At 36.8% G+C, this 27,662-nt stretch overlaps 1 protein-coding gene across 11 annotated transcripts in view; it reads left to right on the plus strand.

Annotated features, from left to right (window-relative positions):
* Positions 1–27,662, plus strand: part of TTN (titin) — a 269,823-nt gene that overhangs the window by 142,996 nt on the left and 99,165 nt on the right. For 7 of the 11 annotated variants that reach the window (XM_035007637.1, XM_035007639.1, XM_035007646.1 and 4 more), the window contains 38 exons: positions 85–168; positions 252–335; positions 468–551; positions 688–771; positions 900–983; positions 1,114–1,191; positions 1,612–1,689; positions 2,134–2,220; positions 2,484–2,561; positions 2,745–2,822; positions 3,031–3,114; positions 4,559–4,642; positions 4,880–4,960; positions 5,470–5,544; positions 5,947–6,060; positions 7,387–7,455; positions 9,819–9,899; positions 10,824–10,895; positions 11,513–11,602; positions 12,050–12,112; positions 13,674–13,763; positions 15,595–15,645; positions 16,187–16,588; positions 16,764–17,042; positions 17,342–17,617; positions 17,771–17,910; positions 18,221–18,347; positions 18,438–18,701; positions 19,592–19,858; positions 19,997–20,260; positions 20,349–20,488; positions 20,654–20,780; positions 20,904–21,170; positions 21,274–21,540; positions 22,356–22,622; positions 22,714–22,853; positions 23,409–23,535; positions 24,336–24,478. In XM_035007637.1, coding sequence (XP_034863528.1) covers positions 85–168; positions 252–335; positions 468–551; positions 688–771; positions 900–983; positions 1,114–1,191; positions 1,612–1,689; positions 2,134–2,220; positions 2,484–2,561; positions 2,745–2,822; positions 3,031–3,114; positions 4,559–4,642; positions 4,880–4,960; positions 5,470–5,544; positions 5,947–6,060; positions 7,387–7,455; positions 9,819–9,899; positions 10,824–10,895; positions 11,513–11,602; positions 12,050–12,112; positions 13,674–13,763; positions 15,595–15,645; positions 16,187–16,588; positions 16,764–17,042; positions 17,342–17,617; positions 17,771–17,910; positions 18,221–18,347; positions 18,438–18,701; positions 19,592–19,858; positions 19,997–20,260; positions 20,349–20,488; positions 20,654–20,780; positions 20,904–21,170; positions 21,274–21,540; positions 22,356–22,622; positions 22,714–22,853; positions 23,409–23,535; positions 24,336–24,478 — 5,270 coding nt within the window. The remainder of the gene's footprint in view (positions 1–84; positions 169–251; positions 336–467; positions 552–687; positions 772–899; positions 984–1,113; positions 1,192–1,611; positions 1,690–2,133; positions 2,221–2,483; positions 2,562–2,744; positions 2,823–3,030; positions 3,115–4,558; positions 4,643–4,879; positions 4,961–5,469; positions 5,545–5,946; positions 6,061–7,386; positions 7,456–9,818; positions 9,900–10,823; positions 10,896–11,512; positions 11,603–12,049; positions 12,113–13,673; positions 13,764–15,594; positions 15,646–16,186; positions 16,589–16,763; positions 17,043–17,341; positions 17,618–17,770; positions 17,911–18,220; positions 18,348–18,437; positions 18,702–19,591; positions 19,859–19,996; positions 20,261–20,348; positions 20,489–20,653; positions 20,781–20,903; positions 21,171–21,273; positions 21,541–22,355; positions 22,623–22,713; positions 22,854–23,408; positions 23,536–24,335; positions 24,479–27,662) is intronic. The other 4 variants (XM_035007649.1, XM_035007644.1, XM_035007643.1 and 1 more) reach the window with 3 other exon arrangements.

The following is a 27,662-nucleotide window of genomic DNA, read 5'->3' on the forward strand; positions in this document are numbered from 1 at the left end:
AGACCTAATTCTTCTGCTCTTGAAAATATCTTGTTCCAGTGGTCTTCAGAGTTTCTAAATGTAATTTTACTAATATCTTTTAAGTGCCCGAGGCTCCCAAAGAAGTTGTCCCTGAAAAGAAGTTGCCTGTGATGCCTCCTAAAAAGGCCGAAGTCCCACCAGCCAAAGGTAGTCACCCCCATGTCACTGTGTTTGATACTGTCCATTTGTCTCTACTCTGTCTAATCATGAAAATACTAATATCTTTAAAGTGCCTGAGGTGCCCAAGGCTGCTGTTCCAGAAAAGAAGGTGCCTGAAGCTCTTCCTCCCAAACAGGAGAGTCCTCCCCCTGCAGGTAATAATGACACTACCAAAACTATTATTTTTTAAAAGAAAACTCTCTTCCTAGTGTTGTAAAAATCTGTTTGTAAAATATTTCCTATGCTTTAGTCGACTCTAGCATTAAAATGAGGTTGTCTCTTTCAAGTGCATGAGGAGCCTGAGGAAATTGCCTGGAAAGAGCCTCCAGCAGAGGTTGTGGAAGAGCCAGAGCCTGTTGCTCCACCAAAAGGTACTTGGCCGGCTGCTAGGTGTCCTTAGCCAATTTTCCACCCCTCTTGCCCTGAAAATTCTGGACATTTTGAGCTTTTTGTCTTATTTCTCATTCATCTTCACTGATTCTAAAAAATAAATTCTAATATCTTTAGTGACCGTGCCACCCAAGAAACCCATCCCAGAAAAGAAACCACCTGCTGTCATTGCCAAAAAACCTGAACCACCACCAGTGAAAGGTATTTCTCACTGCCATTAACCTCCGACAGAAAAATGTCTGTCTTTCAAGGGTTGGGTTCCACTGCTATACCTAATGATTTTCATGTAATTGAAACGATGAGCTAAAAACAACTAATATCTTTTAAAGTGCCCGAGGTACCCAAGGAAGTTGTTCCTGAAAAGAAGGTGCCTCCCGTGGTTCTCAAAAAACCAGAAGTCCCACCTGCTAAAGGTACATATAGCTGTCTAACATGTGATGGAGGATAAAACCTCCAACTCTTAAAAAGTATTTTGTTCTATGCAAATGTGATGAATGTTTACTAGCGACTCTTCATAATGTTAAAATACTAATGCCTTTAAAGTGCCTGAAGTTCCAAAAGAAGTTGTTCCTGAAAAGAAAATAACTGTTCCCAAGAAGCCCGAAGTCCCACCACCTAAAGGTACATGTCCCTAATGAGATTCTGCAGGAAAGCACTCACTCTGGCTTCAAAAGTTACTTATTATAGGAAACGCTATTGTTTGTCAAACTTCTTATATTCACAATTACAAACCTGCCATTCTGGAATTTTAGGGTTTGAATGTTTTTAAATAACATCATTGGTTTAAAAACAGACAAACAAAAATAACTGATGCATCTATTATGTGCATCGAAGAGTTTACTAATATGGTTTTGTTAATCTGCATAGGCCACATTTCTCTCCCTGCTGTGCAGATCTCAGAACAGATTACTGGCCTTGTGAATTTTGTTCTTGGATTTGTCTCTAGGTTATTTGACCTAGATGTGAACTAGAGGTGGTATAAATTTCATGTACTTCTCAACTATCCAGAAGTAAATCTAACTAATATCTTTAAAATGCCAGAGGTACCGAAGAAACCTGTCATAGAAGAGGAACCAGCCATTCCTGTTCCCAAGAAAGTAGAGTCTCCTCCTCCAGAAGGTACACGTAAGACCATTAGTGAGCTTGCCACTCATGTCAGCTGCTAACTTAAGCCTTGTTCCTCTTTTTTTCTTATTCAGTATCTCTTGGTCATTTTCTGTCCTTTATTTGTCTTAATCATTCTTAATGAGCTCTGATTTGGGTTATCAATCAGCAACATCTACATAGGGCATCATAAGCTGTATTAAAGTTTCTCTAATGCGCACAGAAAGTAGGACAGAACTAGTGACTATAAATGACACTAAATGCCAAAAGGGCTTTCCAAGCGTTCAAATCAATAGAAACAGAAGTCAGTGCAAATAAGATAGATTTCATCTTCACAAAACTAAGAGAAAATATTAATTAAAACAAGGGAAGAAATCAGTTACTAGTTTTTATGCTCAGTGTTTTGTGCATTTTACACTATTGTTCCATACATGGAATTAAAATTAACTATCTTTGAAGTATATGAAGAACCAGAGGAAATTGCACCTGAAGAGGAAGAGCCAGTTCCTGTTGCTGAAGAGGAGCCAGAAGCCCCACCACCAGCAGGTACAAGGCAGAATCCTGTATTGTACAGGAAAATACATCATTTGATTTTTATATCTATTATGTATCTTCTTCAAGGTAAAATGTAGGTCTCCTCTCTTTCTTGAAATTCGACTTCATTGGCAAGAACAGAAGTCATTTGCACACACAAAGCTATAGAATTTTACAGTGTGCATACCAAAGGGATGGGTGTGATCTTTATTCATTCATTAGTGTTCAGCTTTTCATTGTAATCATTTGACTCAAAGAAATTCCTATCTTTCAAGTGCCTGAAGAACCCAAGAAGATTGTTCCAGAGAAGAAAGTTCCTGCTATCAAAAAACCAGAAGCTCCACCTCCTAAAGGTACTTACAGTAAAATAAATCAATATTTGCTTCATTTTTGTGTGCTGTCTAAAATTCGACTGTCTTTATTATGTATTGTGTTGTATTATGCACATTACTGTTAACTAAATGTTTTGTCAAATTAACATGTACATATTGCATCTTGCAATTTTATATTATTAAATGCTACTAATATCTTTAAAGTACCTGAGATGGCAAAGAAAGTTGTCCCAGTGAAGAAAGTCGCAACTGTTAAGAAGCCAGAAATACCAGCAGCTCAAGGTATTCTCATCATCACTGATACCATTAGTATCATTGTTTTTTTAAAGTAATCTGTTGTCTGTCCTTGTTGGTTCAAAACTAGGGACAAAAATGTACTTATTTTGTTTCCAATAATGTTAATACTTCTCCATTAACTGCAGATCCTTTATTCTTAACATTTAAAATGTTTCTAAATACTCTTTTTAAAATACAACTAATATCTTCAAAGTGCCTGAGGTGCCCAAGAAACTTGTTCCAGTAAAGAAGGAACCTGTGCCTGTTACCAAAAAACGAGAAGCCCTGCCAGAAAAAGGTACCTACCATGAAGAAAAAATACAGATTTCCCTGAATACTGTCGTAGCATTTTAATAATAGTTCTTATGCAAAACCACATTTCACAGATGAAAATGGGGAAATAATGAGGGCAAAGAGAAAAAAAAAAGTTAGATAAGCAGGAGAAAACAAATAAATGAGATTCAGTTGTGCTATGACAGGGTTCCATGTGGTAGCAAAGCACCTCCTCTGATCCAAGGGGTAGAACAGCTCAGTTCAGCATATTTTGCTGAATGTCCTACCACTAAAAAACAGCATACTAGAAAAAATAAGATCTGGTCCTGTCTTCAGGCAATTTCAAGGTGGTAAGAAGAAAGCCCAGCACAACTCTCATAGAGACAGGAAGTGATCACACCTACAAGAGTATCAAGGGCTATAGAAACACAGAGCAAGGGAAGATAAATTTCAGGAAGAGGCATCAGGGGAAAGCTGTATGAAAGAAATGAAAATTTAAGTTTTGATGGATTTTGACAGTGTATAGCAATTGAGGAAATGGTTTTCTAGGCAAATGAAAGATTTTTCATCGAAAGGCACAGAGGTAGAAGAGTCTAGGAAGTTCAAGGACCTTCAAATATATTTGTACAATTTGAGTATGAATTGGTTGTGGGGTATCTTGAAAGAGAGTCTGGATATAAAGCTGAGGATCATATTTTGGAGTTCTTTGAATGCCCATATCGGGTGTGTCCTTTATTCTGTAGGCAACAGGAAGCTTCAAAGGCTTTGAAGCAGGTGCACCAATCAGTAGAGGTCGGGCTTCAGAAAGATGAATGGCAATAGTTCCAGCTGCTGGAAGACAGTGCTAATAGTCAAGAGCCACTGCAGATATTTAGGGTCATTAAGAGTTGGACAAGATCAGTGGTGGTAGAAATGTAAAAAGAGTGAGAGAGATGGGAGATCGAATTGGTGTCTATTATGGAAACAAGGAAGTAGAGGAGCCCAAGATGATTGTAAGGGTTGTAGCTAGATATCCATAGGAATGGTTCATTGGGTCGCTAATTAACATTAGAAAGAAGATAGTGAATATATTTTTCACTTTTCAAATATAGAAGCTGGGAATATACATCTGGAGCTTAGGAAAGAGAATGGAGCTGGAGATGTAGATCTAGAAGTCATCCACAGAGAAGTAAGAGTTGAGAGTGCAGGAGTGATTGTTCACAGAATGTAGAGCCAGTTTTTTAAAGCTTCAGAGTTAGACCAGTGGAGAACACTGGCATTTAAGGGTACACAGAAGAAGAGAAGCAAATGAAGAAGGCTGAGAAGACTCGTTTATAAAATTGGAATGTCCAAAAGTGTGCCATGCCTCCAAAGCCATATTATCCACTAAGTCTTATAAAGTTCTTTCCACTGTATTTTTTGCCTGCTGTTTGCAGAATCTTGCACATCTTCTAAATTCTTAATAGTAAACAAAATCAATATCTTTAAAGTGCCTCAAGTACCGAAGGAAATCATCCCAGAAAAGAAAGTGTCCATTCCTATTCCTGAAGAGCCAGAAGCTCCACCCATCCAAGGTACACGGCTGCTCTATAAATCTTGGAAAGATGACAATTGTCTTCAACATCTTGCTTTGGTTGCAGATGGGTTTTATGTATTTGTCTGCTGTCTGTCTTTATGTAGTGAAGTTGTTGATATTTTGGGGTCATCTGAAGAATATGTTATAGAGTTTAACTAAGTTGATATGTTGCAACTTAGCAGTTGGACGATTCTATTGTGAATATAGTCTAAAATATAATACTGTGTTTTTTAAGTTGAAGAGTCTCCTGAGGAAATAATGTATGAAGAAAAAGCATCCATAACCATTGGTAGAAAAGTGACTCCCCCTGTTGAAGGTATATATATATGTAGATATATATATATGTATATATAAATATAAATATTTTTAATCTCTTGAAGACTCCTGCTAGAAATAAAAAAACTATTCATAAGGTGATATTCTTTCTTGAAATTATATACAGAAGTATTCCAGCATATGCTTGCTTCATTTTTCAAATAGTTACACTTTTTTGAAGTAGAATCTTTAATTTGATTTTTCTTGATAGTAATTAATAATTCCCAGAGATACAGTTTACAAGGCAAAACTGGGAAAATTGCATTGGATTCTCAAACAATAACCCCACATCAAATTTTAAAAGTCATCTCATTTGCCATCAACACACATCAAATAAAGTAGTAAATAGAATGTTTAAGTATAATAGAAATCTTACCTCTTTTTCTGTATAATTTGTATGAATTGTATATTTTTGTTTTTGTGACTACAATCTTTACATCTGTGTGAAATTTGTATGAGTCTTTGTGAAGAACTTTACACTCTCATGTCCTCTGTCAACATTCTTTAAAGAACGTGAAATTCAAAAGTATGTTGAGCCTGAAGAACCTGAACCTGAGCCACAGCCAGAAGAAATACCAATACAAGGTATTCAGTTAATTGGACTTAACTCTTCATCATCATGTTCTTCATCTTCATATATGTTTTATGTTCTACATCTGTGTGTAAGATACTCTTTTAAACGTGCATTTTATTTTTATGTATTGATGTCATTTGTACTGTTGATCTCATGTCAGTGTGGCTCACACAGGTATTTCCTTTGTTTTTATTAGTGCCTTCACCATATTTCTCATCATCTGTGTACAAATTTTTGTGTTTTATGTTGGGTACTGTTTTATGTTTTATGTTGAATACTAATAGGAATTTAAAAAGCAAACTTTTTACTTGATATATATATATATATATGTTTAAATTTCTACTGAGTATACCATATATCCACATGCTAATTAACATATACATATACTAACCCTCCTGAAATACTCTTTCAAGAACCTGAACCTGAAAAGAAGGTTATTGAGAAACCAAAACTCAAACCAAAGCCTGCGGCACCTCCTCCAGCTCCACCAAAGGAAGATGTGAAGGAGAAAATATTCCAACTTAAAGGTATAAAATGCCACTCCCAAGTTTTATTAATCTGCTTCAAACTTCTATTCAGTCATCCGAAACGGTGCTTGCAAGGCATGTATTATTTTTAAAAGTGTGTGGCTTTCAAACATGATCGAGCTGTGGGAATTGCATAGAGATCTGTGTTTTCTACTGCCTTCGGGTGCTTTGTCGGGACAGGCCTGACAGAAAGGGCGTCATTGCTCGTTGTTAGCTTCATCCTAGACATCTGGATGCAGGGGCTGTCCAACTAACTTTCTTATGGAGAACGGGTTCTGATTTCAGAGTGTGATTGCTATGCATATCTTTGGGATCTTGTGCATTTGGAATGTATAAGAAAACTTTGCATGAAACTTTTAATGTTGCAGTAACAAATTTATACAAAAACCAAAACTTTGTTCTTAAAGAATTTCATGTGTTTTAAAAATATACTATAAGTAATATATTTATGGCATTGATAGCTGATACGTGCTCACATGCCATCAAAGGAAAGCATATAAATTACCCATCACTGCTACCCCACTTCTTTTTTTCTTTTGCAACTTAATAAAAGCCCAAACTGTGTCTTATGGTGGTCCTCGGCGTAGCCAGAAAGAGTGATTACGAATACATTTGATACCCAGCATCTCTTCTCATTGTTAAATTTCCCTTCATTCTTTTTGTATTTAGATATTTCTTTGAACTGACGCAATATTAATTCTTAAAATGACATCTTTAAAAGCTGAAATAAACTGGTGAAAACATATTATTCTTTTTATGGTAATACAATGTTGTCTTATTGATAGTGTCATGAGATTTCTCAATCGAAAATAATCTAGATATAATCTTAGATGAGCACTTTCCCATGCTTACCTACACATGTACAAAGTCAGAATCTTCCAGAGTAAGACTGCTTCTCATGATTCTTGCCCCTCTTCACCCCTCCTGGCCAGCAGGGGTAACTTTCTGGCATTTTAAGTCAGACATAGAAAATGGGCACCTCTTACAAGGCTACCCATCTGTTCATAGTCCATGAAGACACACACTTAATACACTTCCCTTAATATAAACTTATACTTAAAGGAAAATTTCTTCTTCTTGCAAAGAACAAAAATTACCTTCTTTTTTCACCAGACTTAAACTTACTACTCACCATCAGAGTAAAAGGGCAATGTTTTCATGGTTTGAACGCTTCCTGTGTGTTCTTTGGTGGCTGCTCTTGGCTGTTATCAATGCTGTTTGGCTGTAAGCAAAGCTTGGTTTTGACTCTTGGAGCAGATATTTAATAATTTGCTTCAGATAAGTCTAAATATACAAATAATAAAATTAAGATCATATTCTTTAAAGCTGTTCCAAAGAAGAAAGTTCCTGAAAAACCTGAAGTTCCAGAAAAAGTGGAGTTTAAGCCTCTGAAAGGTATTTCACAATCTGGAAAATGCATTTCTGTGCAGTATCCCTCCACTGGGTTCCTTCCTCTTCCTGTCTTCTAGAATGTTCTTTCTTTTTATTTTTTTAATAGAGTAGTCTCATTTATTTCTTGTATTTTTGTAGTTTTTACGGTCCTGACTCATGAGTGTTGCTTCCTTTGTCTCCCATCAAATTTCATACATTCGTGGATATTGTTTATCTTTGTCTCATCTACATATGTCTTCTTGCATTTTCCTCAACTTAAAAATATTAAATATTACTGGTTAGCTGAAATTAGCTTCAGGACACACCTTGGGTTAAAATGCAAAGACCTAATAGTAGAAAGCTTTGGAATTTCACCTGAACAACAGTATTTTGGCCAGTGTTAGAGCGCTAAAAATAAGTCATGTCATCCTTCTATAGTATTGAGATGATTCATAGGGATTTCCTCAGGGCTTTCCTGTCACTCTCTCCTCACTGACTCCAAGACGTTCTTTCAGGCGTCAGATCTCACTGGGAGTTTTAGGGAGCATTCAGGATTGCTGCAGGTCATTTTTCAAAATTCATTTCTCTTGACACACTTAGACCCTAAAGAAAAATAAATGGATCATAAATTTTAGAAATTTTTCCATTTAAAATAAAGTTATTAATTTTTCCAGTAAGTATAATGGGTAGCAGCATTCTGTTTAAGTCATCAACACATCCAGACCCAGAAATTGAATCTGTTCTTGATTCACTCTGGAATTTTAGAAAAATCACCCATCTGAATATACATTTCCTGACTTACAAAATGGAGATTACAAAATAGTATTACTATGGCTGTTAACTAGTAATGGAGGAAAAGCCACTTAAACATTAAAATGACATGTAATGACATATAATGACTTTAAAAATAATAGCTGCAATGGTGTGTTCTGTACCTGAGTCTCAAATGTCAATAAGACCTTAAAAATAAAATAGAAATACAGAAAAACAAATGCAAAGATGTATTTCCACTATGTCCATTATATGAGTAAAGAATATATGCCATCCTTACATTAATTAGATGCATGGTCATCTTTCCACGTTTGATCAATGAAAATAGTTATACATGGAGAATACTGGTAACTCTAAAATAGTATTGAAAGCCAGCATAATTTAACATGGATAAAAAAATTTAATGTTGAAGTGTGAAATTTTACTTAAAATACTTGAAAGAAAAAAATCATTATTTAAAATGAAATACATATTTACCTTTTATATATTTAAATTTTGAAGTTATGCAAAGTTATCTTTATCACACTAAAAAAAACCTATTTAGGGGCACCTGGGTGGTTCAGTCAATTAATATCTGACTCTTGATCTCAGCTCAGGTCTTGATCTCAGGGTCATGAGTTCAAGCCCCGTGTTGGGCTCCACAATGAGTGTGGAGCCTACTTAAAAAACGAAAACAAAACAAAACACCTACTTAATGAATTGCAAAAATCCTGCTTAAAGCACCAAATGGGAAATTTTTTAGAAATATCTAAAAATTCAGATTTCACATGAGTAAACAAATAGGCCGTTAAGTGATACAAATAAATAATGTTTTAAGCTGATTTTCATTGACATCACTAGAGTTCAATAGTCACCCAGCATTTCTCTTTTTTCCACTCAAATCCATGAGGGTTGTAGGAGAAGGAGGAGGCTGCTCTGTAATATTATCCATCATGCCCAATAGTCACCAAAGATGCAAGAGAGAATGAACTTAGAATTCCTTGGGTCCCTTTTAGTCTAAATTCAAGAACATTTTCTTATTCATTAAAAATGAGCTCCAAACCAGCTCTCAAATTCTAGAGTTTTATAATTTTAGGTCAGTATTATTTCAAAAGGGAGATCTTAAGAAATGATATTTTCCTTCTGTTAGGAAAGTAAGAGTGGTACTTTCACAACATCAAGGTCATCAGCCAGATCCCTTAGCTTTCTTCTCTCACCAGTGGAGAAGACTGGATCAATGACACTAACACTTACCAGTATCATTTTAATGTAATAGACAGTTGAGATACCAATGTAGATTTGAACAATCTACAATTGTAGATTGGGGCAAAGATGCTGTTAAGAACCCTGTATTTGATCAAAGATTCATAAAGTCAATATAGAGTAACATCTTCTACCCTCATTTAAGTTGACTATATTTGCTTGCAATAAATGCAACGGAATTTGTCACAAGGCTATATAAATGTTTGCAGAGGAAATACCTTGAAGTGTATTATTTGCTTTTAAATTCTGTGATACTATTTTGCAACAAAAATTATTATGCACTACAGTTAACGAGTTTTGAAAGAGACCTTTTTCTTGTTGAAATTTACTTTTATATGAATTTACTTCAAAATTTGAAATCATATTCTTTTAAGTGCCTGGAGGTGAAAAGAAAGTTCGCAAATTACTTCCTGAACCTAAACCTCAGCCAAAGGAAGAAGTTGTTCTCAAAAGCGGTATAGTATTTTTCAACTGTTTTGTTAGCTTTAAATTTACAAAAAGAATAGACTTGAAAGCTTACAAAATGTTTCTGTCTGTTGGTTTTCTTTTAATCAGATTACCTATTCATCAAAATTCATTTATAGTTGCACTGAAAATTGGGAAGGTTATCATTTCTATAGCTTTTTTCAAAAAACAAATTTTGTGAGCATTCACAGTTCTGAAGTTTACATGCATAGGCATAACTAAATTGATCATACTCTAAGCTAATAATAATGACCAAAGCTGTCATATTCATACTCAAATTATGTAGTAAAATACACTAAACCTATTAAATATTCTAAATTAGACCAAACTTCTTAAAACTTCTAAATTCAGTATTCAGTTTTAAAGTGTGATGCAGGATCATCAGAACTAATAAATAACATTTTTCTAAAAACTGAACATTTCTTTCTATTAATAAAATCTTAAAGAATTGGAAGCAAGATATTCATAGGAAGAATCGAGTTCTAACATTTTCTTCACACAGAATTACGGGTATCTAGACTACATTTCTTTGGATATCTCCACTTAAGTAAACTTTATGCTTATTTAAATACTCCTCATTATATTACAATGGTGAATTATGAATGGAATCTGTTGCTATTCAAATTATTCATTTGTGTTTTGGTCATTTTTGCAACAGCATTGTCTCTGAACAACAGAATGCCTATGTACGTGGATATAAAGTGACTCCCAGTGTTATTTTAATTAATTTGACTACCTTTGATTTAAAAAAAAAACAAAAAAAGCACTTCTAGCATAAAGGCTAGTTGTCCAGCGTACCAGGTCGCATGCTTTTCATTTTCCTTGCCTTGTGTATTATTTGCTTGTCAAGTGTGCTCAACATCTTCACTAGTTTGTCTGTCTTGGTTTACATATAAACCTTTTTGTCTTTTAAGTTCTAAGAAAGAGGCCTGAAGAAGAAGAACCTAAAGTAGAACCTAAAAAACTAGAAAAAATTAAAAAACCAGGTAGGAATCTCAGTAACAATTACCTATTAACAAAATGGACATTTAACAAAAGGTTTATCTTGTAAACATCATTGGAGTTAAATATAAGCATAACTTCATATTTTGTCTGTGAACTAGTCTGTGCTTTCCATTGTCTGCTTTCTGTTTAAAGATCTTTATAGTAATTTCCAAATCCATTCATGTATTTTCCCATACTTCATTATTGTTATTATTTTGCCCCTTGTTCTTCTGGTAGCAGTGATTGTGAAATAATCAGGTCGGCTGCAAAATAACTACATGGGAGGGTGTCAACAATTGTGGCACAGAATTTGGGGGCTTTTAAGTGGGTTGATTGTTATCATTAGCCTATTCTCTAAGGGTGTATTTATTGGGAACTGTTATGGAAGTGATTTAGGAAGGGAGAGCTCAAGAGTTGCGACACAAGTGGGTGGAATAAGAAAAAGTAAAATAAACTGAGAAACAGTCAAGGAGAGAAGATAGAAATTAATTGATACAATATAAGGTTTTGTTAAAAGCCATTAATAGAGCTTTTGAAAAATAGTTTGATCTGATTATTTCAGGTCAGTTGATTTCTAAGTATTCAAATAACACTAGAAAATAATCTCATTATCTTAAAGTACCAGAGCCACCTCCGAAAGTTGAAGAGGCTGAAGTACCTCCAGCTACTGTTACGAAAAGGGAAAGGAAAGTTCCTGAACCAGTAAAAGGTACAAACTTAAGGGCACTGTCTTAGTTGTCTCTAAAAATGCAAATATGCGTCATTTAAAAAACCATCACACTGGCATTAGGATGTGAACACAGGACCTTAATCTATTCATCACATACGCTTTAATTTTCTTTACCATTTCACTCTTAGGTGTACTTGGCTAATGACCAGACACTTGTTAAATTTAAAATAAGTTTTAAGCACTAGGGAAAAAATGGATAATGAGATGAATAACAACATTCGAACTTTTACTATATTTCCAAATATTTTGTTTCAAATGCAAAATAAACTTAGATCAAATACTTGATTTGGTGACCATATATGTTTAAATTCTACTATCTCCCAAGATATATTAAGTCTGCTCAATTTTGGTTTAATTTAGTGAAAAACTTCAAAAATCTTAAAAAAAAAATTCAAATAACCTGCTTACAACTGTGAATTATTTTAGTGCCTGAAATTAAGCCACCAATACCTCTCCCTGGACCTGAACCAAAACCAAAGCCTGAACCAGGTAAGCAAGCCTATCCCCAATGTCAACAGCATATTCCTTCATGCTTCTTTTTTTTTTTTTTAAATGTAAGAAACTTTATATAAATCCTTTTTGTCTTTTTTATTTTATTATGTTATGTTAATCACCATACATTACATCATTAGTTCTTGATGTAGTGTTCCATGATTCATTGTTTGCATATAACACCCAGTGCTCCATACAGAACATGCCCTTTTTAATACCCATCACCAGGCTAACCCATCCCCCCACCCCCCTCCCCTCTAGAACCCTCAGTTTGTTTCTCAGAGTCCATAGTCTCTCATGGTTTGTCTCCCCTTCCGATTTCCCCCCCTTCATTTTTCCCTTCCTGCTGTCTTCTTCTTCTTCTTCTTCTTCTTTAACATATAATGTATTATTTGTTTCAGAGGTACAGGTCTGTGATTCAACAGTCTTACACAATTCACAGCGCTCACCATAGCACATACCCTCTCCAATGTCTATCACCCAGCCACCCCATCCCTCCCACCCCCCACCACTCAAGCAACCCTCAGTTTGTTTCCTGAGATTAAGAATTCCTCATATCAGTGAGGTTATATGATACATGTCTTTCTCTGATTGACTTATTTCACTTAGCATAATACCCTCTAGTTCCGTCCACATCATTGCAAATGACAAGATTTCATTCCTTTTGATGGCTGCATACTATTCCATTGTGTGTGTGTGTGTGTGTGTGTGTCTGTGTGTATCACATCTTCTTTATCACATGAAAAAGTGCTCAACATCCCTTGGCATCAGGGAAATCCTTCATGCTTCTTACAAAGAATGTGTCAAATAACAAAATTCAGCCAAGCAAATGTGAAGATCTAATTGGCTTTACTAAACAATTCATGAAAGGGGCAGCACCCTGTCTAGCAAATAGTCAATTCAAGGAGTTAATACAAAATGGAAGGTTTTTATAGACAGAGGGTGAGGACAGGAAAGTCATGAGCAAAAGACAAGGATTGTTGTAGAGGAGGTTGTCTGCTAGAGGAAAAAGCGGGTTTGTTTGTTTGTTTTTATCATGTAGATTATTTCATTCTTTCTTTGGGGGATGGAGAGGAACCAACAGACTCACTGGTGCTGATGGAAAGAAAAATTTGCGGGCTGACCAGTTAAGGCCACATGTGTTTGGGGAGGCTGAAACTGCAATTAGACTGGGTGTTAAGTTCCATTTTGGGAACTTGGTCTAAGCGACACCATTTTGAGCCTGTGTGTGTGTGTATGTGTGTGTGTTTTAACAAATATATAGTTATTTTAAAAAAGGAAGTAAAAAGTCGGCATGCCTCAGATGATTTATAATGTCCCAATATATTTTTAGATTATATTATTTTTTTACTCAATATAATTAAATATATTGCAATATATTGAATATATTATTACATTATACTGTATATAGATCATGCTATAGTTAGAATATGTTATTCTCTGAAAAACTAGTGATTTGAAAATTTCAAAGTTACATCAGAAAAGGCAAATAGGCCACCAAATGAGATTTTAGGAAGAGACGAATGGATATATTAATGCACAGGACATCTCTCTACAGAAGTGAAAATAATCAAACCACCTCCCGTGGAGCCCGCACCCACCCCAATCGCTGCCCCGGTGACGGTGCCTGTGGTTGGAAAGAAAGCAGGTAGTTATTCTGTAGTTTCCTTTTTGTTTGTTTGTTTTAGTGGCTTAATAAAAGTTTTCATCCTTCATTAAAATGCAAGCCCTCTTTTGTTGAAACAGGCATCATCAACTGGGAGGGGTGGGTAATAAATTCTTGATTAAATTTTCTTCATCTGATGTCCTTTCCCAACCTAATCTCTCACCCATGGGTGCACACTGTGTTTTGATTGGAATATGCATTCCTTCAAAGTATCATTGCTTTATATGCTTTTGAAATTAAGTAATGAATATGTTCAAGGCTGATGAAAACTAAGAAGACAGACACTCTAAGGATATACATATAGGTAGCCTGTGGATATTCAAATTTCCCATATGCCCTATAGGAATCATTTGTCATTGTTTGTTTGGTTGGTTGTTTGTGTTCTTTTTTTAAAGACTGCATATTAACAAAATGAAAAAGTTCTGGAAATGGATAGTGTTGATGATTGCAAATTGTGAATGTACTTAATGCAACTGAACTGTATACTCTAAGATGGCCAAAATGATAAATTTTATGTTAGGTTTATTTTACCATAAGAAAAAGGAGAGAGACCAAAAAAAAAACTGCATAGTTCAGCCTTTAAATCAATATAAGAATCTAGGTCAATAATAATTTCCTTAAATGTGCTAACTCAGTGATATTAACTATCTCAGGTATAAACTTAAGATACTTAGGAGTTGTACATGAACTATCAGTTCATCACTTAGATGATAATCTCAAAACCAAAACTGATATGTATTGATCATTGATAAATACATGTCCTAATTATTTGATCCTTGGCTAGTTATTTAATCTCTTTAAGTTTTAATTTCCTACTCTGTAAAATCAGATTAATAATTATATCTGCCTATAGGATTATTATAAGGACTAAATATAGGTAAAACAGCACAGTGCCTGGCGCATAGTAAGCACTATGGAGATACTTAAAATTTTATTGTGTTTAATGACATGAGACAATATATTATATTCTTTGGGCTATAGTTCAACTTTAATATTTTTGTTAGTATATTTTGTCACTGATATTTATGATTTGGACATTGTTCTGTTAAAGTTTTACAATTTCAATGTGTGATACCTTTCATTAGCTCAGAAAAGGATAATAACTGCCGTTGAACTAATTAAATATGTGTAAAAATAAAGCTTTTCTCACATTCCCAGGGGCTGAAGCTAGAGAGCTGGTTCTGCAGTTTGTACTGCCCCACATTAATAATTTCATTAAACTCTAAATGTAGGAACTGCCTTGCTTCTGCCTTAGTTCATTGTCTAAGGGAAATCTTCAAAGGAATCCATATGTGTGTAGCACACAGACCCCTTCTCTTTCCTTAATCTTTATGGATTTGTCTGCCCAATTTAAAAAAAAAATTGGCTTTTGGTAATTTCTGGGCCATTTTTCTTTTTCCTACATTGACTCCTTGTTGATAGAAACTTCTTTCCTAGGTTCACTTAACCAACACATACATAAATATATAAAATCTTTTGCATAGCTAGGCAAGAGTTAAACTTCCTCATAAGGCAAGAGTAATAAGCCTTCTCCCAGAAACAGAAGAATAAGGGCACTTGCTGCAAGTAATTTTTTAATCCTAAATATGTTGGTAATTTAGCTTGGTCACATCATTGACCAGAATGATACTGATCAAAATATGCCTTCCTGGAAATATCCAAGTATTCTCCATGGAAGTCATATAAATAAATCCAATTTCTCCTCATGCATTAATATTTATAACAAAGAACATGACTCACCCTGCATGGTTTACTACTAAGCATAAAATGGGCCTGAAAATTGTTTAAATGCTGAGTTTTCTTTTTATTTCAGAAGCCAAAGCACCTAAAGAGGAGGCTGCCAAGCCAAAAGGTCCCATCAAAGGTAATAGTCATTTCCCTGCACCTAAATTGTAACCTTTCACCCTGGGAAACTTTACATTCAAGGGGGAAAAAGTTTCAAAATTTATAAACAATCTTTATTATTCCTAATCGATTCTGATAAAACTAATATGTCTTCTGACATTTCAAGTAATATACCTCTAATATTATCCAAGTGGGTATTATGTATAACCAACTATATTTTAGCATAACGAACCCTATAAATTCTTAGCTTCATTCCTCATATACATGATATTTATACAGGACAGATAAAATAATAGACCCGAATCAGGACATTTTATATTCGGGTTTAAAACTTGAGAAAATGAAGAACATTTCTTATTCATGGATTCCTATGCTATCTCATTTTCCTATCTGAAAGAAGGCAGTATAAATTCAATTGGCCTTTCAATTTGCCTAGTCTTTAATTTTCTGTTCTTGTCTTCAAGTTGCTCTATCACTGGTTTGTTTCAGCAGGCAGCCAAGTATGCGCTTCTGACCCTTCTAAAAATGCAAATTCAACGTTTAACTTTCGTTTGAATTAGGTGTCGCCAAAAAGACTCCATCGCCAATAGAAGCTGAAAGGAAAAAGTTAAGACCAGGAAGTGGTGGAGAGAAGCCTCCTGATGAAGCCCCATTCACTTACCAGCTAAAGGCTGTGCCCCTGAAGTTTGTGACAGAAATCAAAGACATCGTCTTGACTGAAGCAGAGTCAGTGGGGTCTTCTGCCATCTTTGAATGTTTAGTCTCCCCCTCCACTGCAATTACAAGCTGGATGAAAGACGGTAGCAATATCCGTGAGAGCCCAAAGCACAGATTCATCGCAGATGGTAAAGACAGAAAGCTGCATATCATGGATGTCCAGCTTTCCGATGCTGGCGAATACACCTGTGTTTTACGTTTGGGAAATAAGGAAAAGACCTCCACAGCTAAACTTGTTGTAGAAGGTAATTTCCAGTCTGCTGAATACGATCCCTATTAAACTTTAATACAACAAATCTCATTAGCAATTTTTGTTGTAACTTGAGTCAAAATCTCTCATTTCCAAGTTTTCTATCATTGAAGAGATTGTATATATATTGAAAAGTCTTTGCAGATTTTTAATACTGAAATTCTCCACAGAACTTCCTGTGCGTTTCGTAAAAACACTTGAAGAGGAAGTCACAGTGGTCAAAGGACAGCCGCTGTACTTGAGCTGTGAGTTAAACAAAGAGCGTGACGTGGTCTGGAGGAAGGATGGGAAGATTGTGGTGGAGAAACCTGGCAAAATTGTGCCCGGAGTCATTGGCTTATTGCGAGCCCTGACCATCAATGATGCAGATGACCACGACGCTGGTACATACACGGTTACTGTGGAAAATGCCAACAACCTGGAATGTTCATCCTGCGTCAAAGTAGTCGGTTAGTACTTGGCTGGAAAATTGTGTTCTGCTTATTATACTTACTAGTATATTCTTCTTCTTATTATTATATTAGCAAAAGGAAGAGAGAATTTCTTGTTATTATATTAACAAAATGGAAGAGAGAATTTTATTTCCCAGCCTTGTACCTTATCTAAGACGGGGGAATATCAACCCATCATAGCAAGTTAATTATATCCAGTTTTGAGAATTTTTTTCTATTTCTGAAATTTACTAAGGAAGTTATTTCTATTACTTGTTCAGGTCATGACTATTTTTTCTGACCTTATTTTCATGCAGAAGTCATCAGAGACTGGCTGGTGAAACCTATACGAGATCAGCATGTGAAACCAAAGGGGACGGCTGTTTTTTCCTGCATTATAGCAAGGGAAACTCCAAACATTAAGTGGTTCAAAGGATATGATGAAATCCCCATGGAACCGAATGATAAGACTGAGATAGTAAGAGAAGGAAAACAACTATTCCTCAAAGTCAAGAATGCTACACCAGAAGATATTGATGAATATGCAGTGGAAATTGAAGGGAAAAGATACCCCGCAAAGCTGACACTTGGAGGTATAAAAGTCTTTCCTTATATCCTAAAAAGATAAGTTTGGTGTGTAAAGAAGGCAAAATAACACACCAAACAAAGAAAAAAAAATAGGAAAGGAAGCAAAGCATTGTTAGATTGTTTAAAGCATTACGATTTTTCATCCCCGACCAATACAGAGCGTGAAGTTGAATTGCTTAAACCAATAGAGGACGTTACCATTTATGAGAAGGAAAGCGCAAGCTTTGATGCAGAAATCTCAGAGGCAGACATTCCTGGACAGTGGAAACTGAAGGGAGAACTTCTTCGGCCCTCACCTGTGAGTCATTTCCCATTTTAAGTTGCCAGTTGTGTAAAATATCCACATTCTATCTTCAGGTTGACATTCAGATTTGGTTCAATGACGATGAAGTTCTTTCAGGATTCTAAAGTCTCAAAGAGGGGAAGAACTCTGATGCACTATTTGTGGACAGCTCCAGTGATTTTTTAAATATTTCATGGCTAGACATGTTTACTCACTGTTATTAGTAGTAATTTTTAGGACATCCGTAGACATATGTGGATCTGAAACATTTCTCTTCTCTGGAACTTATCTCATTCAAATGCTAACCAAGACCGTTGTTTTTCAGACCTGTGAAATCAAAGCGGAAGGTGGAAAACGCTTCTTAACTTTGCACAAAGTCAAACTGGACCAAGCTGGGGAAGTCCTTTACCAGGCACTTAATGCATTTACCACTGCCATTCTGACAGTAAAAGGTATGGCCTTTAGAACGCATGGAGTGGACTTGACTTCATTTCACAGCCCTGTGCGTTCTGGAAACCTCACTCTTAACATTTGATTTTCAGAAATTGAACTTGACTTTGCTGTGCCCCTGAAGGACGTCACTGTTCCAGAAAGGCGACAGGCTCGATTTGAATGTGTCCTCACTCGAGAGGCAAATGTGATATGGTCTAAAGGACCTGATATAATCAAGACATCTGATAAGTTTGATATCATTGCTGATGGAAAGAAACACATTCTTGTTATCAATGATTCTCAGTTTAACGACGAGGGGGTCTATACTGCTGAGGTGGAGGGCAAGAAGAGCTCGGCACGATTATTTGTTACAGGTAAGAGTTTATGATATCTGGATATAGTATCCCACATGTAAGCACACAAACATATGACTTTAAAGATAGAATGCTGTGTGTGCCATTCTCAGCCTATCAATAACCAGTGTTGTGGCTGGACCAGCCGTTGTGAGTCTTATTATGATTGCAAGATGCCCTCAGCAGTAACCATCAGGGAATGTTGAAAGAGACAGGTTTATTACTTATAGGACCTGGAAGTTACACAGCACACCTGGGGCCACAGAGCCAGGGTGGTTTTGTTTTTGGGTTTTTTTTTTTTTTTTTTTTTTTGGGAGGAGGGGGTGAGAGGTAGAGAGCGGGCCTGGGGTTCCGCTTTTATTGAGGTTGAGGGTAGGGGTCTATGGTTTTATTGGCTCACTCTTTGTTGTGAATTTAAAACATAAGAGCAGGACATTAAAGTGAGGGAAGAAAAAAAACAAGCTGCCCAAGTGGTCAGTTATCAAAATCAACCAAGGTCTCAGAAACAGAGGATCCTGTGGGGCATGGTGGGGAGGGGCCCAGCCTGGCTGCTGATCTAGCCTGTGGCTGGCAATGTGTTTACTCAAGATGGCCATCTCTGAGGTGGATGCTTAGCACGCAAAGCTGAAGTCAGGTACTTGCATTACAAAAAGAAAAGCCAACTCTCAAGATTTATGCCACAAACACCAAATTCTAATAGGGATAAGTGACAGTGGGCACCACAACTTTACTGTCACATCATCACCAAAAGAGCCCCTTAATTTTTTTTTTAATGGAGGATAGATCCTACTTGAAAAGGTGAATAAATAAATGCTATGCGAAATGGATCCTTTTGACCTTGGCAGTTTAGAGTGGACTATTTCTGAAGGTAAACTGTGTTTCTAAGCACATTCTCCACGCTTACACTGCAGGTATAAGGTTGAAATTCATATCGCCTCTTGAAGACCAAACAGTGAAAGAAGGCGAAACAGCAACTTTCGTGTGTGAGCTTTCTCATGAAAAAATGCATGTAGTCTGGTTCAAAAATGATGCCAAACTCCACACGAGCAGAACCGTACTCATCTCATCTGAGGGCAAGACTCACAAACTGGAAATGAGAGAAGTGACCCTGGATGATATATCCCAGATAAAAGCTCAAGTTAAGGACCTGAGCTCCACAGCAAACCTGAAGGTCTTAGGTAAGCATGACCAACAATGACTGGATAGCCAGTTTGGGGATGGAGAGAGGGGGTGGTTGTTGAATATTTTGCCACTTGTGATTCCAGTAAACTTTAATCTTCACGTTCTCCTGATGATCTGTTGACTGGCTTTTCCAGAGGCCGATCCCTACTTCACTGTGAAATTACACGACAAAACTGGAGTTGAGAAGGATGAGATTATTCTGAAGTGTGAAGTGAGCAAAGACGTGCCAGTGAAATGGTTCAAAGATGGCGAAGAGATTGTACCTTCAACAAAATACTCTATCAAGACGGATGGCCTGCGCCGCACCCTAAAAATAAAAAAGGCAGACCTTAAAGATAAAGGCAAATACATGTGTGACTGCAGCACTGACCAGACAAAAGCAAATCTTAATGTTGAAGGTGAGTTGCTCAGAATTTTTCAACTCACCCTACCTGCACACGCAGTGTATTTGTTCAGAATTCCTTACGAAACTCTGTGTACTTTCAGCTCGCCTAATAAAAGTGGAAAAACCTCTGTACGGAGTAGAATTGTTTGTCGGTGAAACAGCTCGCTTTGAAATTGAACTTTCTGAACCGGATGTTCATGGCCAGTGGAAGTTAAAAGGAGAGCCTTTAACTGCTTCCCCTGTAAGTCAAGATCATCCAATCACACAGGCAGGGGCTTGCTTGCTTGGTTGTTTGGGGTGAAAAAAGATAGACTTCAGGACCAAAATGTCTTCATGATTGGTGGGAATCACCAGTTATGACAATGATGTTCTTCTTGCTCTGTCCTTCTTCTACCTTTCCGAATAGGACTGTGAGATCATTGAAGATGGGAAGAAGCATATTCTGGTCCTTTATAACTGCCAGCTGGATATGACAGGGGAGGTCTCCTTCCAGGCCGCCAATGCCAAATCTGCAGCCAATCTGAAAGTGAAAGGTATGCTCTGCCTTTCAGCCACTCTTTTGTTATTTTCTTTGCAAGACTTTGAGACCCTGAGCTGACTGGGGGTCATGAACAGAAGCATAATCTGGTTTCATCCACCCCGTCTTCTCTTTGCAGAACTGCCACTCATCTTCATCACGCCTCTCAGTGACGTTAAAGTCTTTGAAAAAGATGAGGCTAAGTTTGAGTGCGAAGTGTCGAGGGAGCCCAAAACATTCCGTTGGCTGAAAGGAACCCAGGAAATCACAGGCGATGACAAAGTTGAGCTTATAAAGGATGGCACTAAACATTCCCTGGTGATCAAGTCCACTGCTTTTGAAGATGAAGGAAAATACATGTTTGAAGCTGAAGATAAACACACAAGTGCCAAACTGATCATTGAAGGTAAATATTCTTTATGAAATAGACCCCTTTTAATTTTTTTTGCTTTTATTTTTATGGTTCCTCCTAAAGGGCGGGAATTAATGAGGTTTTCTTTTCTGGACAGGAATCCGACTCAAATTCCTCACCCCACTCAAGGATGTAACAGCCAAAGAGAGGGAGAGTGCCGTGTTCACTGTGGAGCTGTCCCATGATAACATCAGGGTTAAGTGGTTCAAGAACGATCAGCGCCTGCACACCAGCAGGTCGGTCTGGATGGACGATGAAGGGAAGACTCATTCCATCACGTTCAAAGACCTCTCTATTGATGATACCTCTCAAATTAAAGTGGAAGCTATGGGGCTAAGTTCAGAAGCTAAACTCACTGTGCTTGGTAGGTGTTTTTTTTTTCTATTTATTACATTAAACTCAGCAGAAATTTGTGGAGTTATCTATCATATAAAATTATCTTCTAAGGGTTATATTGCATGAAAGCAGCCCCTGTCCTTATCAGGTGTCTTCCTAAAATATTTTTACCTAAAAATATGAGGACTCTCAAGTAATGAAGACTCAAGCTTACAAAATAGCCAGTTCAGATCAGAAATAAAACTCTTAATTATTGAGCTCTGTCATGTTTAAAATAGGGTTATAAATACTTCCCATCTCCTCATTTTATCAAAATTATTTCAGGAAAGTGTTTTCAAACTTCTAGTAAGAGAGGAAGCACAGAAGTTACATTCATAAAAGTCATTATTTTTCTTGGCCCCTCAATATCAAGCAGATTACATATGAAGTCTAACATATATAGAAACTATTAATGGCAAACTATTGATATAAGAAAAACTAATAGTGTGAGTCTGAAAGCTTCAGGTGGACATAATGGATTCGCAAAGGAATTAGAAATTTAGCTAAGTCATGAAGGAACAAGTCATTATATTTGAAGCTAAATTTCTTAGTGTCTTTCAAACTACTATCAATAACATACTTCAAAATGTAAGATAGATGGATGATTAGTTCTTGATAAATCACATGCACTGGTTCCCTTTCTAACATATAGAGAACTTCTGAACATAAACATGTTAAATAAGTGAAAGCTTGGTACAATTTTAAAAATATGCCCAGAACTCTGCGAGCAGCCTCTTGAACTTTCCCAGGGATTGCATTTCCTTGGTGGTTAATGAAACGTTTTCACTTACTCTTTACTTGCAGAGGGAGATCCATACTTCACCGGAAAACTTCAAGATTACACTGGTGTAGAGAAAGACGAAGTGATTCTACAGTGTGAAATTAGCAAAGCAGACGCACCAGTGAAATGGTTTAAGGATGGGAAGGAAATAGAGCCATCTAAAAATGTTGTTATTAAGGCGGATGGCAAGAAGCGCATACTCATCCTAAAGAAAGCCTTGAAATCAGATATTGGACAGTATACCTGTGACTGTGGGACAGATAAGACCTCAGGAAAGCTTAACATTGAAGGTGAGGAGATTTCCATGAGTTCCACTCTTGAAGCCGTTGGCATTACTTCTGCCAGAGGCTAATGATGCAAGCTGCGCCTTCCCTTTTCTAGATCGGGAGATCAAGCTGGTGCGGCCTCTGCACAGTGTGGAGGTGATGGAGACTGAGACAGCCCGCTTTGAAACTGAAATCTCTGAGGAGGATATCCATGCCAACTGGAAGCTCAAGGGAGAGGCACTACTCCAGACACCTGTGAGGCTATATCTGAACTTGTCAACACCTAGAGGCACTGTGTGAAATGAAAAAGGACGGGCAAAAAGTCAGAATGCATGCAGGGCATTTAAAACATGATATCGGGTTCTCCATCAGACCTTAAGCCAAAGAGAGATACTAGGATCTACAAATTTAAAACATGGTATCGGGTTCTCCATCAGACCTTAAGCCAAAGAGAGATACTAGGATCTACAAATTTAAAACATGGTATCGAGTTCTCCATCAGACCTTAAGCCAAAGAGAGATACTAGGATCTACAAATGCGCACAGACAGGCACACTTGCCTTCTTTTTGATCCAGGTGGTATAAGGTCGTAGATACCCTGCGATGCTGCTAGTTGGTTCCGAATTATACAGGTAGAATACATCATGCTTTCTGATAGTACCTGCAAACTTTATTTCACGAAAAAGAGCTCAAAATTACATCAAATCTCCCCACTAGTTATTTGTAACGTTCCTTCCATTAAGCTAGGATGGCCTCAGAAAAAATGTCAGAGATTGTTTCCTACGAAACCTTTTCTCTCTCTTGGCACAGGATTGTGAGATCAAGGAAGAAGGCAAAATGCACTTCCTGATTTTGCACAACTGCCGCCTGGACCAGACGGGTGGGGTGGATTTCCAAGCTGCCAATGTGAAATCTAGTGCCCACCTCCGAGTGAAACGTAAGTTGGATGTGTTTCTGGTGAAAAGCAAGGATGTGCTTTTGCAGAAAATGAATGTAACGTTAATTGGAATTACTTAATTAGTTAGAAAACATTATTGAAGTCCAGAAACTGGCTTTCTTGTATTTACTTCTTTGACATCCTACTATACACAAGGTTCGAATTCCAAGGTTTTGGAAATTTCTCTGACCTTGCTGGCCCTTAGAAGAAAAGAAAATTAAGCAAGTCATATTCTCCTGCTGTGTACTCCTTCCATTCCAAGTAGTAATGCATGCAATGAGCATCTAACTCAGCACTCTGAAAGACCACATCCCTCGATGGCTGTACAACCGTAACACCACAGAAAAACTCAGCTGTGTGGGCACGTCAGACTCAAGAAGGGAGACGGGGTGTGTGGGCTAACATTTTTGGAAGGTGCAAAGTGTTTGATGGATATGGACAGGCTATGTGATCGCGGGGCCCCTGTCCTCTCCCAATCACAGTCTTAGTTATTTTGGAAGTCACATACCACATGTAGCAAGAGGAACTTGATGCCTGGCAGAGAGACAGATGCAGCGCAGATTTCTTGCTGACCTCGTGTATCACAACGGAAGGGCCCCTACAAATACCCACCCTCTGGCCACCAGCTCTCCCCTTCTCGGCACCGAGGGGCCACGTTCACCTGAGAGTTAAAACAGCGGCCAGTCCTGCAGCTCTTTCCTTCTTGAAGAGAGCAACCACGAAGATTAATAACTAAGTGTATTTATTCGTTTGGAATTACAAAATGAGTGATCCCGAGCTGTTTCCTTCTTCTCGTAAAGCACGAGTGATTGGTCTTCTGAGGCCGCTGAAGGATGTCACAGTGACCGCAGGGGAGACAGCCACCTTCGACTGTGAGCTCTCTTATGAGGATATCCCAGTGGAATGGTATCTCAAAGGGAAGAAACTTGAGCCTAGCGATAAGGTAAAAAGCGTGCGTGTGGTTTCCATGTCCTGCACTTCCTTTTTCTCTCATGCTCTCCATCTTCACCTGTATGTTCTTTGTTCTTTGCTTTCTAATGTCCCTTCCTCATCTTTTCCCCTCCCCTTCCCTACTCTAGCCTGATTTCTGTTGAAATTATAAAGCAGATTCATCATATCTTTGTTGGATTTAACCTGATGGTATTTTTATTGAAATGGAAATAAAAATTTTAAGTACGATAAGGTTTTCTGTTTTTTGAGGAAAAGACAAACACTCATTAACTATCAGTGATAGTTTGTTTGATTAACTGGAAGACAGGAGGGATCAAAAAGGCCTTCTGATCAGATGTCTTGTCACAACAGCCCACATTAAGTTTTGTGACTAATTCTCTCCGTGCTCTCTAGTGTTCTGCATATAAGGGGATTAAGAAGAGAAGATGGAAATTCCATTTCAGGCAGTTGATCAAGTAGTTGAGATAACTTCTGGGCAGATTTGCTCTTCAAGCATTTCCACAAAGCTATTTTTAACCCTCAAGTGCTTTGAGCTGTGCAAATTCTGGAATGCCAAGTGGACTATTTACAGTGCAGCTGACAGTTGTCACAAGAAGGAGAGCTCTGAGGTTATCCACATGTGTGAGCAAATACACATTAAGTTTGAGGAAATAACCAGCTCTCAGTGTTAGTTCATCTATGCCCAAAATTTTAGCCATAAGTAAAAACTGCAATGACCATGCAGATAGACCCAAAATATAATTTCCCTAAATTGAGCTATCTGTTCTGCTCCCCACAACAGTCTGTCTGTTTAAATTCTCTTGATAATACTCCATTAATTTTGAATTCTTGGAATAAAACCTACAGAGAATGTCCAACATAGGTTGGAAATAAAGCACAGGCAGTATATTATTCTAGGACTTTTTTTTTCAATATTTAAAAAATAATATCAAAGATGGCATCAAGGCTTCAAATCAAACTTTTTAAGAGGTGAAGGAATATAATTTAAAAGGGATTCAGGTAACAAAGAGCCACAAAGTTGAGTGAAGTAATTAATAAGAAGGCAAATGCCTTTGAACAACTGTAGTAAAACAAAAAAAAAAACGAGTATTCTACCAGAGCAATTAAAGGGGAATTCAGTAACAGACAAAGTCCACCTGCTACAAGACAGTAACGGCGAATCGGTTTCCTTTTTTACCAAGGACAGAAAAAGCCGCTGTGCATTCAAATGGCAGCATGAGAATTAAGTTACATGTGAGGACACTTTCCCTGCAGTGAGGTCTTCTAAATACTGAACTAGGCAATAGAGGCATCTCCACCTTCAAGTTTGCTTTTTTTTTTGAAATGAACATTTGTCCCATGAAGTGTAGTTTCATTGCTTTCATGTCCAAATGCAGAGAACTGGTTGACTTTTCAAGATCCTTTGGACATTTGTAAACTCAAGACTTCAATAGAGGAACACTGCTTAAGGACAATATTATTCTTTTGCTACTGAGTATCTTTTGGTCAAATTAAGAGCTTTTTTTTTTATTAAAAATCAGTCTCATTAGTTCTAATGTAAAACACTCTATTTTAATTTGAAATGTAGATTCCTAAAAAACTTATCCATATTTCTTTTATTTAAAAAAATATATATATAGTCACTAAACTTCTTTCTGGGAATAAAAAAGATCACTTTACTACAATGCTCTGATTCTCTTGCCATAAGAATTTTAATTCTTTACTTTAGCCATCCAAAATACTTTAGCTGCTTATAAACTTGCTCTTGTATTATTTATATGTCTCTTTTCTTTCTTTTTTTTTTTTTAAAGAACTGAAAGAGTTCAGTTAAGCATCTGCCTTGAGCTCAGGTCATGATCTCAGGGTCCTGGGATCAGGCTCCCTGCTTAGTGGGGAGTCTGTTTCTCCCTCTCCTTTTGCCCCCCCCCCCCACCATGGTCTCTCTCTCAAATAAATAAATAAAATCTTTAAAAAAAAAAAAAAACTTAAATATAACTGTGAAGTAATAAAGTGATTTATTACATTTTGCAGGTTTTGTTTAAATCTATCATAACAAACTTGCTAATACCAATTTAATTCAGGCCTTTCAACTTCAGTTTGCAAAATGTTTAGCCTCCAAAACTACACCAATCAAACAAATACAGGTGATGGGAATAGGAAATCAAAAAAGAAAATTTTAGAGAAAATGAGGTTCCCCCCCACCCCCTTCAGCCATCAGTCTGAGAAAGCACTGGTAAGTCCTAATTGGCCTTTAATAATTATGAATTTAAACTTTAACAGCTTGGTCACAGTCATAATGCCCATTACAGCAATATGTATCCATGATAGGCTAACAATATTAAAAGGATAGTTTCTTAACATTATCCTTACAAACATAAACCACCACAAAATTCAGCTTAGTTTTTCCTTACATAATCAAGGTACATTGTATATGAGCTATTTATTGAGAACCATTGTGTTCTGAGACAAATTCTTGGTAATAGAATATTCTAGAGCAGCCTCAGAGGAATTTAAATGATAAAACAATGTGTAAACTGATAGGCTATATCTGTAGATGGGTTGGAATCTGAAATACTTTAAAAGAATAGCCCTAATTCACGGTCCAAAATTTATTTTGAAACACCATTACAAAAACAAATTTTTTTTCCCATTCAAGCATCATGTTGATTAGGTAGCTATGATGCAGGACATATCTTAATTACCTTCCCCTGTTTGTATTCCCTTATTGTGTTTTTGACCTTTCTCAATTATTAAGGTCATTATATTAATAGCCATGCCCTTGTCTTAGCATCATTACTGTGAAGATGGCCCTGTCTGTAGCCTGATTTGTAATTGTGCAAGCCACAATTATGGGACCTAATGACAGCCCATATCAAGGTGGTGTATTCTTTCGGACAATTCATTTTTCTACAGACTGCCTCTTCAAACCACCTAAGGTTGCATTTACAACAAGAATTTCTCACCCAAATATTAATAGTGATGGCAGCATTTGTCTTGATATTCTGAGATCATGATATTGCAGCTTACTATATGCAGGAATTTTTTCCTTCCTTCCATGATTTAGCTTTTCTAAGTTCTATCATATATATAAATTCAGTGGCTATATAAATATATATACAGAAGTATAAACAGAAATTTGGCTAGGCATTTCAACATAAAAGGCCACCTAATAATTATGTAAGGGTAACTAGGAAAGC

This window comes from Mirounga leonina, unplaced genomic scaffold (genome assembly GCF_011800145.1).
Source record: "Mirounga leonina isolate KUSES-001 unplaced genomic scaffold, KU_Mleo_1.0 Mir_151, whole genome shotgun sequence".
Lineage (NCBI taxonomy): Eukaryota > Metazoa > Chordata > Mammalia > Carnivora > Phocidae > Mirounga > Mirounga leonina.